Source organism: Nomascus leucogenys, chromosome 15 (assembly GCF_006542625.1).
Source record: "Nomascus leucogenys isolate Asia chromosome 15, Asia_NLE_v1, whole genome shotgun sequence".
NCBI classification, from domain to species: domain Eukaryota; kingdom Metazoa; phylum Chordata; class Mammalia; order Primates; family Hylobatidae; genus Nomascus; species Nomascus leucogenys.
Genome location: NC_044395.1, coordinates 95,731,151 through 95,743,340, shown reverse-complemented (window position 1 = coordinate 95,743,340; position 12,190 = coordinate 95,731,151). Strand labels below are relative to the sequence as shown.

The window sequence follows — 12,190 nt, the reverse complement described above, 5'->3', positions numbered from 1 at the left end:
ACTTAAACAAATTTACAACAAAAAAACAAACAACCCCATCACAAAGTGGGCAAAAGATATGAACAGACACTTCCCAAAAGAAGACATTTATGGCCGGGCAAGGTGGCTCATGCCTGTAATACCAGCACTTTGGGAGGCTGAGGCAGTGGATCACTTGAGATCAGGAGTTTGTCACCAGCCTGGCCAACATGGTGAAACCCTGTCTCTACTAAAAATACAGAAATTAGCTGGGTGTGGTGGCATGCATCTGTATTCCCAGCTACTTGGGAGGCTGAGGCAGGAAAATTGTTTGAACCCGGGAGGTGAAGGTTGCAGTGAGCTGAGGTCATGCCACTGCACTCCAGCCTGGGCAATGGAGCAAGAATCTGCCTCAAAACAAACAAACAAACAAACAAAACAAGAAGACATTTATGCGGCCAACAAACATATGAGAAAAAGCTTAACATCACTGATTATTAGAGAAATGCAAATTAAAAACACAATGAGATACTATCTCATGCCAGTCAGAATGGTGATTATTAAAAAGTCAAGAAATGATAGATGCTGGTGAGGCTGTGGAGAAATAGGATAGCTTTTAAACTGTTGGTGGGAATGTAAATTAGTTCAACCATTGTGGAAGACAGTGTGGTGATTCCTCAAGGATCTAGAACCAGAAATACCATTTGACCCAGCAGTTCCATTACTGGGTATATACCCAAAGGAATATGAATCTTTCTACTATAGAGACATATGCACATGTATGTTTATTCCAGCACTATTTACAATAGCAAAGACATGGAACCAACCCAAATGCCCATCAGTGATAGACTGGATAAAGAAAATGTGGTATATAATATACCATGGAATACTATGTAGCCATAAAAGGAATGAGACCATGTCCTTTGCAGGGACCTGGATGAAGCTGGAAGCCATCATCCTCAGCAAACTAACACAGGAACAGAAAACCAAACACCGCATGTTCTCACTCATAAGTGGGAGCTGAACAATGAGAATACATGGACATAGGGAGGGAAACACACACCAGAGCCTGTCAGGGCCTGGGGAGTGAGGGGAGGGAGAATATCAGGACAAATATCTAATGCATGCAGGGCTTAAAACCTAGATGATGGGTAGATAGGTGCAGCAAACCACCATGGCACATGTATTCCTATGTAACAAACCTGCATGTTCTGCAAAAGCATCCTGGAATTTAAAGTGAAATAATAAAAAAAAGAAATTCAGGAGAGATTTGAAAAGTATTTTAAAGAACAAAATGGAAACCCTAGCACTGAAAAATACAATACAAAGAAACCAACAGGAAATCCTAGAACTGAAAAAATGCATTATCTGAAATAAAACAAAAATTCATTGGAGGGGATTAACGGCCTATTTGTCAAAATAGAAGAAAAGATCAGGGAACTTAAAGACAGTTCAATAGAAATCAACCAAACTGAAGCCCAGGGAAAAGAGACTGAAAGTATTTAGCAATCTTAACTCTTTGTGCTACCCTAGCCAGACCCTGTCCATTGAGTTGTATTAGCAGGGCTATTTCCATGTGAGTGTTCTGTGATAACCCTGGCAACTGGGGGAAGAAAGACTTTCTGCAGCAAAGTGGTAGATGCTATTCTTTCTGAACAACCATTTTTTCAACTGAATGGGCAGGCCATTTGACATGGGGTGGTGGGGAGGGGCTTTAAAAATGGTTTGTTTGGACAGAAATAAGTTTGAATTGGTTTTTTGGTCTAACCATTCATTCAGTTAGTAGTTATGGTAATTGAGCACTGACTTGATGGACACAGAGGTATAAACAGGACAGATGATATCCCTGCTGTCATGGAACTGCGTCATGGGGGAGACAGACAATTCAATAAACAATCATAGAGTCAGGTGGACTGGGGTTATAGGTCAACTCACAGGCTGAGCTGAGGACTTGTCATTGTTCCTGATGAACACCTGAGGCCCTGATAAAAGCCAACACCGTACTTACTATGAACCAGGCATTGTTTGGAGTACCTTCCTGTACTGACTCATTTAATCCCCATTGCAACCCTTGTCACAGCCATGTGACAGATGAAGACACTCAGGCACAGAGGGATAAATAACTTTTCTACTGTCATACAACTTGTAAGTGGCAGAGCCAAGATGCAAATTCAGAAGCCAGCTCCAGAGCCCCTTCTATCCTCTCCACGAAACCATCTCTTGATGTGAGAGGCCCTTGGGGTCTTCATCATCCAAGCCTTGGTTCTGCTATCACTCTCTGGGATGCTAAGCCTGATGGGTTTAGGGTTCTAGCCAGTGATGAGATGAGGCTGTCATGAGCCCTGGAGCAGTGGGTCAGAACCTGAGCTGTCCCCTGTGATTCCTGGACCAAAACAGTCAGTGCCTCAGATCCAGACAAGACTCGAGAAAAAAACAATATTTGTTGCCACTTATTGAGCATTTGTATGTACCAGGTGCTGTGCTAAGTGCTTTACATACAATATCTCATTTAATCCCTAAGACAAATGAGAAAAACACATTGTTTTAGGTACAAATATTCTCATTTCCACATGAGAGATCTTGGCTCAGAAAATATAGTGGCCTTTTTTAGAGTCACACAACTAGTAAGTGGCCGAACTAAGATTCGGACCCCGGCTGGCATCCCAGACTGTGTCATCTTCGAAGGAGGAAAGAAAATGCAAATGCCTCTCTCTGAATTTTTTTAAGTCGTCTTTTTCTTTCTAAGAGGAAACAGTAAAGAAAAACAAAACCCAACCACTTCTTAGAAGTGTGTGTCTCTCCCACAATCCCCTCCCCTGCATCAAATGCTGAAGATAAGAAGACTGAGGCTAAGGGTGTTCATTTTTGTTGAGAGCCTTTTCCAGCTGTCTTACTGGTCTAGAAATTAATAAAGATTTCCTTTCAGTTCTGTAGAAGCAGGGTCTATCCAGCTGCCCCTCCTGTTTGGGCACATAGCCGTGGGGAAAGATTGGCGATGAGGCCAGGATTTGAGAGCTCAGGGCACAGTCCAGCTTCACTGACAGATATCACTACACACACACACACACACACACACACACACACACACACACACCTATACCCCTCTTCTCCTGCAGTAAGACATTGTTAAGGAATCTGAGCACATCTTCCAGGCTCTTTGCCTGCTCTGGTCTTTCAGACTCAGGACCACCTGCTAGGTTGGCCAACGATACTTCCTTGGCAGGGACACTCAGCTGTGTTCACTGTTCTGCCCTGGACAGAGAGGTGTAGTCAGGCTGCTCCTGCACCCAGCCTCGCCAGCTCTCCAAGTAGAGGCAAGAGTGGAGAGGGAATTGAAGGCGTTCCTTGATGTGGGGAGGGAGTGCAGCTTCCTCCTCCTCTTGCTGTTTCCCTAATATTCCTTCTTCCAAACACATTTCCAAGAAGTGGCCCTTTTGTCTCTGTTTGTTTGGAAGTTGTTCCCCAACTTGGGGCCAACTCTGCCCTCCCCTTCAGAGTGAAAGGAACCTCATTAAGAAGAATGGAGATGTTGCATGTGTTTAGAATCCTGGCTGCTTCTGAAGGACAGCCCCTGAGCCTACAGGAACAGGTGGTCCAGCATTTCACATGGCCAGGGATCGGGCATCTGGGTGAGGATGGGGACTGAGTTCTCCAGAGACTGCAAGAGACCCTGGAGCTGGCCAAAGCCCAAATGGATGTTTCAAGGAAGCCTAAATGGGGATGAGCACCGCTTTCCCTTGGATTTGGGGAGGGGCCTGAGGCACAGCTGGCTGCTTCCAGCTTCCATATGGAGAGAAGAAACTGGGAGCAGCCTGGCAGGATTTGCTGCTGGTTCTAACTTGGGATCCCCAGCAGGAGGTTTGCTGAGGGAGCTGGGATTTAACACCTTGCAGGCAGGGAAGCTGCCAGTCCCTGAGCGACGGGGGCTGTGCAGGAAGGCTTCTTTTGTTGTCTCTCACACCTCGCATATCACTTCCGTAGCCCAGCAGCAGATGGATAGATGGGGGCGATGAGGAGTGTGAGGTGTGCAGAGAAGGAACGTGCGTTTCAAAAAGGGAGCAGGCAAAAATTCCATATATCTCTCTTAGGGGTGGAAAAATTCTGCCGTTTCAAAATGGAATGGGAGAGGACTGGGTCAGAATGCCCCTAAGACAGTTTAACGTATAAGCAAAGACTCAGCGTTGATACTAGACAGATCCAAGGTCAAATCTCTGCTCTGCCACTCGATACAAACAGCTAACATTTACTAATTTTCCTGCTAAGAGTTTGCCATGCACGATTTAAGCTTCACAAAACCGTATACAGTAGCTGCCACTTTCATTCACATTTGATTCAAGTTGACTGAGGTTCTGACAGAGGAAGTAACTTGCCCAAGGCTGCACAGCTAGGGAAAATAAAGCTGAGTTTCAAACTAAGGGCAGTCAGATTCTGCAGTCTCTATTCTTAACCACTGCTTTACCATTAGGATAACGATTTACAGTCTTCTAACTTCCTGGCATCTGAGTTTAGGGAAATCACTTAACTTCTCCATCTTTAGTGTTCCACATCTAGAAAATGGGGAGATGAATGTTGTTCTCTTTGTTTTTTTTTATGAAGATTAAATGAGAAAATGCAAATAATAATATCAACATCCTTTTATTCAACAAATATGCATTGAGCACCTGTCATATGCCAGGTACCATTCTAGGTGTACAAGCTAGAAAAGATCCCAGCTGTATCAAAGGGAGTAAGCAAGATAATTTCAAATAGGCATGTGTATTATGAAGGAAACAAAACAGAGTAATAATATGGACCATAGAATTGGGAGGGCCTATTTTAGCTGGATAGCTGGATAGCTGGATAGCAAAGAAGGCCTCTTTGAAGAAGCGGCAGTCGAGCTTATTATTTTTATTATTCTATTTTTTTAGATGAAGTCTTGCTCTGTCACCTAGGCTGGAGTGCAGTGGTGCAATCATATAAGCTTAATTCTTACAGGAAAGAGATGCAGAAGAAGATGAGCCTTCTAGGTTTAGGAAACAGCAAGTACAAGGGCCGGAGTTGGGCACAGAAAGTAGGCTGTGTCTAGGGCAGTGTGGACAAGCAGATGAGTGGTATGTGAGATTGGGAGGAGTGTGGGTTTAGGCAGCCAGCAAGGCAGAGCTGCAAATGTCATAGGAAGGTGTTTGCACAGTGGAGAACCTTTGGAGGGCTTGAATCAAGAAGATAATGTGATCTGATTTATTTATTTAAAAGGTGGCTTTGGATGCTAGGTGGACAATAGTATGTTGGGGGACAAGGGTGAATGGAGGGTGTATTTGTTTTCACACTGCTATGTAGAAATATCTGAGACTGGGTAATTCATAAAGGAAAGAGGTTTAATTGACTCACAGTTCCGTGTGGCTGGGGAGGTCTCAGGGAACTTACAATCATGGCAGAAGGGGAAGCAAACGCGTCCTTCTTCACATGGCAGCAGGAGAGAGAAGTGCCAAGCAAAGGTGGAAAACCCCTTATAAAACCATCAGATCTTGTGAAAACTCACTCACTATCACAAGAACAGCATGAGAGTAACCTTTCCCATGATTAAATTACATCCCACCAGGTCCCTCCTATGACATGTGGGGATTATGGGAACTACAAAGATGAGATTTGGGTGGGGACACAGCCAAACCGTATTACCAGGAGATCAAGGAGGAGATGAGATTACAGAGAGAGATGATGGAGGCTGGGGCTAGACAGGAGCCCCAAGTGGAAACTAGTGGATGATGCTTCCCATCATTGGCACAGGGCAGCAGCAATAAAGATCTTAGTGAAGAGATAGATTGTATGACCTAGCAGTAGTTTTCACAAAAGTAAGAAGCCTCAGACCTCATAGCTTTGTCTAAAGTGGAGTTTGGGCTCTTTTCCTAACACTAGAAATATTACTACTGTCATCTTGTCATGGTGCAGTATCCACTAGTAATATTTTTATTTTTAGTTATGAAATTTTATATTTTTGGGGAGTTATTGAATATAACTATGCATCCAAGTTTAAGAAGGCAATCTGGATTTCTGTATAGAAATAGGGAAGGTAAACTTTTTATGTGAATAGCCGGATAGAAAGTATTTTCATTTTTATGGGGCCTACTGTCTCTTGCTATAATTACTTAACTCTGCCATTACTTAACTCTGCCGTGACAGTCCAAAAACAGACAAAGGCAATACATAAATGAATGGGTGTCACTGTGTTCCAATAAAACCTTATTTACAAAAGGAGGCAGTGGGCTGTATTTGGCCCAAGGATCATAGTGTGCCACCCCCAGGTAAAGAATATCATTTATTTCATGATCCAAATAATTTTTCCATAGAACAACTTCAAAACATTTTCCCCAAACTTTTGGGTACAAGAATACAGTGCATTTTCTATACCTGTGCTTATCGTAACACTACAAAACATGATCTAATTTAAAGACTATTCAGTACAGTGGTTTTCAAATCTTAGGGATTCCTTGGAGGTAACTCAGCAGACTAGGTAAGGATCAGGGTGGAGGGTTTTGGGCCCCTGCTTCTGCTTTAACCAGGAGCCCCTTTTTGATACATTTAGTTTTATTGGTGATCTTGATAGGAGTTTACTTGAACAAAAGGGGTTGGGAGCAAGAAAAAAATGAGAAAATCATCAATCCAGTCCAACTGGTTGGAAATCATCTCTCCTTTCCACTGTCATGCATTAAAGAGGCGTTTATTACATGACTACTCGTAGAATAAATTAATGCCTTGATTTCCTGCCTGGATGATGGTGGAAAGTGAGTAGAGCTGTGGGGAGGGTCTACTTTCTGAGCCTTTTAAGGTAGGGGCAGCAGGCTGGCATTTGTCAGGCCTGGAGAGGAAGGATGATAGGGTGCCTTGAACTTTACATTCAAACACAGTTAGGTTTGAGTCTTTGCTCTGTCACTTAGTGGCTAGACAAGATACTTATTTAACTCTCTGATCATCTATCTGTTTTCCCAGCTGGAAAACTGTGAGGACACCACTTCCCTTCCCAAGCTGTTGGGTGGATTAAATGAATTAATCTATGTAAATTGCCTGGCACGTTGCCACCTGCTTGAGAAATATTAATTTCCTTCTTCCTTTTCCTTATTCATCCTGTTCTCAGGGGTGTGGCATGTGCTCAAAGGCTCGTTGAGACCTTCTCCAGTCTCTTTCCTATTGACCTCCATTTTTATGTCCCAATCTTTTCTTCTTTTCTTAGGGTGCGGCCAGGTTCTGCGAGCCCCAAAGGGTCAGATTTTGTTGGAAAGCTATCCCCTAAATGCTCACTGCGAATGGACCATTCATGCTAAACCTGGGTTTGTCATCCAACTAAGGTAAGGAGCTGGGGCCAGAACTCAGGAGTCTGAGGTTATAAGGATACAGCGATGGGATGGAAGGCTCTTGGTCACTGATCCTCTGGAGCCTTTTTATATTGGAGCCTTTCTCTTTACCACTCTGATTCTCTGGGATAAGGCCTGGCTGAAACTACAGCCAACTAAATGCTTGTCATCACCGCCTTACAACTGTGGGGCTCAGATGATTTTGACCCAAGGATAACACCAATAAAGCAAAATACTGAGCCATCTACCCATCCACAAATCTTAAACAGTGTTTGCTACTTACTCAGGACTGGGCTGGTTCCTATGGGAGGGATGTAAAGAAATAAAAGGCACACGCCTACCTTTCAAAGAATATTGGGGCTGATGCTTGTCACAGCTCCTTTAATTGGGGCTTTCAGAAAAAAGCAAACATCCCACAACAAATAAACTAATTCTCTCACCTGTGTGGAAGATGAGTCATTTCTTTTTATGGAGCTTTAGGGCCCTCGCAAATGTTGTTTATGCCACAGTCCAAAGTATAGACCCTGTTTTATTGTAACTATTGATAAATGCTACACGAGGGTCCTGTTTTGTGAGAACTGTTCATGACTGCATCATAGTGCTGGAACAGTTCATGGCACACTATAGTTGCATGATAAATACTTGTTGCATGAATAAATGCTGAAAGAACTGCTTTCTGACTCCAGTGTATCTTCTCTCTAATGAAAAACACCTCCTCCCTTCGTCACTCACCCCTAGAATGGCTAGGGTCATTGTCCACTTAGCTCTTCTCATTTTAACCCTGTAGTGACAGTGAACGGATTTAAAATCCCTGATCCTCTAGGGCACAGGCTTTCACTAAGTATTTTCTGGGTGGCTAAATGGACACAGAGGTTACCACATGCTACCTGGCTCCTTGAATGTCTCCCTGTCCTCCAGGAGGGGCAACATGGTACCCTGAATTAGAAAAATCCAGCAAAACAGGTCCCCTTCTCAATCTTCCTCTTCAAAACTAGCGCATAACAGCTTGTGTTTCTACTCCCTGAGGACCTGGGGTTGGGAATGAGTCTCATTAATTCCTAGAGGAAGCCTGGCTCAAGGAACAAGCAATGAACCACACTGTTCTGCCCAGTAAGCTCAAGGCTGGGTCTGCAGGGATGATAAAGGTAGGTGTTAAATGCTGCATGTTAATATTTCAGCAGCTCAGGGACCAAGACATATGGTCCCCTCTGGGCCTCTGAGGAGCTTCTCCAAAATCCAAGATGCAAAAGGATATTCTAAAATAGCAAAACGGTGGAGGATTGAGAAGCATATTAGCTGCCCAGGAAAGGGCCTTAGGGAGGCATGGAAATGTGTGGATTTCTTTTCCTCGAGTTAAGTCTGGAGCACCAGGCCAGGGATAGTAATAACGATGGAAGTACTTGGAAGCATAGGCACAATGTTCAGCCCCAAAGCCCAGCAGGTGTCCCCAATGCCCCTTTTCCATCACCTACCACCAGACCACCACAAAATCTATTTTCCTACTTGAAAAATAGTCCATCCACAGCTCTCTGTCACCACTGTCACCATTCTGCTTCAAGCCACACCCATCTCCCACTGAGATTCTATCATGCCATCCTAACTGGCTTCCTGGCTTCCACTCCTGCCACCTCTGCCATCTCCTCTCTGCAGAGTGGCTGCAGGGAGCCTTTAAAATCTGAATCCAGCGATATCCCCTTGTTGAAACCTTTCAGTGGCTTCCTATAGACTTGGAATAAAATCTAGATTCCTTACCACACAAGATCTAGCACAGGCTGCCCTCACTGGCCTCGGATCCTATCACTCTCCCCTTCATTCACCACCTTGCAGCATCCCTGGCTTTCTTTCAGTTCCTCGAACATGTCAACCTCATGATTGCTCCAGGGCCTTTGCACTTACAGATTCCCCTGCCTGGACCACTCTGCCCCATGACCTTCACATGGCTGGCTCTACTGCATCATTTAAACCTCTGCCCAGCTAGCACGTCGTCAGAGGGGGCTTCTTTGACCACATTGTGTCAGAAACTTAACACCTTAGTCACTTTTTATGCTCTTACCTGGTTAATTTGATTCATGGCACTCAGCACTCTAAAATTACCTTGTTTTTTAGTCTCCTTGCTTATTATCTATATTCTAACCCAGAATTAATCTCCATGAGGGCTGCCATGTGCCTAGCTGGTAGTTGGGGCACTGCTATGCTGACAGCACCTAGTACAGTGTCTGGGACAGAGCTGGCCTCCAGAAATATGTGTTCAGTAAGTGAACAAATGGACAAATGAATGCATGAACGCAAATATAGTTGCAATGTCTCTTCAGCTTCAGAAAAAACTGTGGTTTCTGTCAGGTGGTAGCTTCTCCCTTACTCTGCAGACAAAGATATCAAGGCCAAGAGAAGGAGCTGATTCCTTAACACACACAGTGAGTGCATGGTGGCATCTGGATAAGAAATCAGCTGTCCTCTTAGATGTTAGAGCAGCTGTACAAAGCGCGATTCACAGGACCTACACCCCAAAAGCTCTGTGATCAACCCTTTGTGAAGTAAACACTGATGAAACTCGGTTATTGGATTTCTTTGTTGTAGCACCTTTTAGAACACTTAAAATCAATATGCTGATTGTCACTATATTCCAGTGTTCCCTAATGCTGGCATGTTGGGTTTTTACTGCACGTGGCAGAAATATCCCTACTCCCAACATTTTAGGCAGCAGTTATGAGCCTTTCTATTTCCATTTTTTCTCCAGAGTGTGGCGGAGAAGATACAGACGTACATTTTGTGAACCTGATACTCAGGTATTCCCTTGGGAATCCTGGAAAAATGATTTTGCCTCTCTTGCCCTGGGATGTGGCTGCTGCTTTTCTTGTCTCTTGGAATCGGGGGCTTAATGTCATCTTCTGTGTTTCCAATCTGGTGTATCTCAGTGTTTTCAAACCCAAGACCCTTTTGGATAAGCATGGATGTGTCAGGTTTCCTTAACCCCTGAAATTCTGACTTGGTGCTACTTTCTCTACTTTTTGGGTGAGAATTATCATTGCCTAGAAGATAATTACCTTCTGATTCTTCCATCAAACAGAAGAGTGTGCAGAGGTTTTGTTGTTGTTGTTGTTGTTTTCCCCTTTACTTAGTCTTGCAAAACAATGTAAGCTTTTTTTCATTCTCCAACTATAAAATTACAATAAAGTATCCACTCAGTCGTATATTTGGCAATATCTGTAGCATCTCTATAGGCCAGGCACTGCGCTGGACACTGTGAAAACTGTGGAACGAGGCAGGTGTTCCTCTCTGCCTTCAAGTAACTTGCAGGCCAGTGGAGAAGACAGGCCACACACATAGACACACAAAAAGTCAAGGAGGTAAATATAAGAGGTTGAAATTTATGTCTACAGTACAAGAAAAATAAGGGATCTTCTTTGGAAAGAGTGGTCAGGGAAGCCTCTTTGAGGAGAGAATATTTAAGCTTAGGCCTGAGGATAGGAAGGAACCAGCCACACAGACTGGGAGGAAAAAGTGCCCTGGAAAAGAGACCCAACACATGCAAAGACTCTCTGCATGGATTATGGCACCTTGCTCCACCTGGGCAGGCACTTGCATGTGCACATACATGCAAACAGTGCACAAATACATACTCCTCCGCTAAGAGAAATTCGCCAACCTCCGAGGACCATTTTCCTATCAGATCAGGCCAGTGACACCATCTGTTCCTCAGGCCTGTTCCTCATCTGGCCTTGAATGTGCCCAGCGGTCTCAGGACTGTCCAGGGCCCATCTGTCTCCCTCCGTCACCACAGGTTTGTCATGTTGAGTCTGGAGTTTGACTACATGTGCCAGTATGACTATGTTGAGGTTCGTGATGGAGACAACCGTGATGGCCAGATCATCAAGCGTGTCTGTGGCAACGAGCGGCCAGCTCCTATCCAGAGCACGGGATCCTCACTCCACGTCCTCTTCCATTCCGATGGCTCCAAGAATTTTGATGGCTTCCATGCCATTTTTGAGGAGATCACAGGTAAAGGCCAAGGAGACAAATGTGGCATTTTGTGGCTTGCTCCAGACAAATATCTCCTTTCCATGTCCCTTCCTTTCTTCCTCTCATCCTTATTAAAACCTAGCAGGCTGTGTTCTTAGAAACAGCCTACATACTGAGAAAAAAGAAATAGGAAGGTATATTTCAGAAAAGACCCAGAACCAGAATCAGGAATAATCTCCCTTATACAAATGAAGTGGCTAAAGCATGGAGAGGCTGAATGACTTGTCCGAGGTCACACAGATATAGGGGCAGAACTAGGGATTTGTACCCGAGCTGTTCGGCTCTAGAGCTCACATAAGGTGACCTCTCATGGTTGAGAGCATTGGCTTTAGATCCGTGACGGATGAAGCTATGTGACCTTGGGTAAGTTCTTCTACCCCACTGGGCCTCTGTTTCCTAATGAGTGATAAGGGAGTAATAGTAGATCCTTCTCCATTAAGGAGGCTCTGAGAGACAGAACGAATGGAGAGCTTGGCATAGTCTGTCTGGTACATAGTAAGAATTCAACAGCTGCCCAACCCTAGGCATACCTTTACCCTCCACTTGCCACCTATAAAATAGGTATTAAAAGACTATAATGGCAAATGTCATTGACTTGATGAGTAACTTTAAGCCTGACTGTAACTCTTGCTGTGATCACATTAGGAAGTAGGATTTGACCAAACTGAACAAAATGCTTAATCCTAAGCAATCACCCCACTCTCATAGTTCTGAGATCAGATTTCATCAGGTTTTACAAAATAAACACAGGCTTGATGTTTGATTTAAAAAAACTCAATTAAAAAAGAACTTGTAATGGTATTCTGATCATTAAGACTTCCTTATTCATAGGGTATGACATGAAAGTCTCAGGAAAGAAGGTGGGTGGCTGAATAATCAGTGTTTCT

General features: G+C 44.0%; 1 protein-coding gene across 6 annotated transcripts in view; it reads left to right on the top strand.

Annotated features, from left to right (window-relative positions):
• Window positions 1-12,190, top strand: part of PAMR1 (peptidase domain containing associated with muscle regeneration 1) — a 180,470-nt gene that overhangs the window by 130,592 nt on the left and 37,688 nt on the right. For 4 of the 6 annotated variants that reach the window (XM_030829202.1, XM_030829201.1, XM_030829205.1 and 1 more), the window contains 2 exons: window positions 7,163-7,277; window positions 11,065-11,282. In XM_030829202.1, the coding sequence (XP_030685062.1) occupies window positions 7,163-7,277; window positions 11,065-11,282 (333 nt within the window). Of the gene's footprint in view, window positions 1-7,162; window positions 7,278-7,399; window positions 8,429-11,064; window positions 11,283-12,190 lie in introns of those variants that run through there. The other 2 variants (XM_030829203.1, XM_030829204.1) reach the window with 2 other exon arrangements.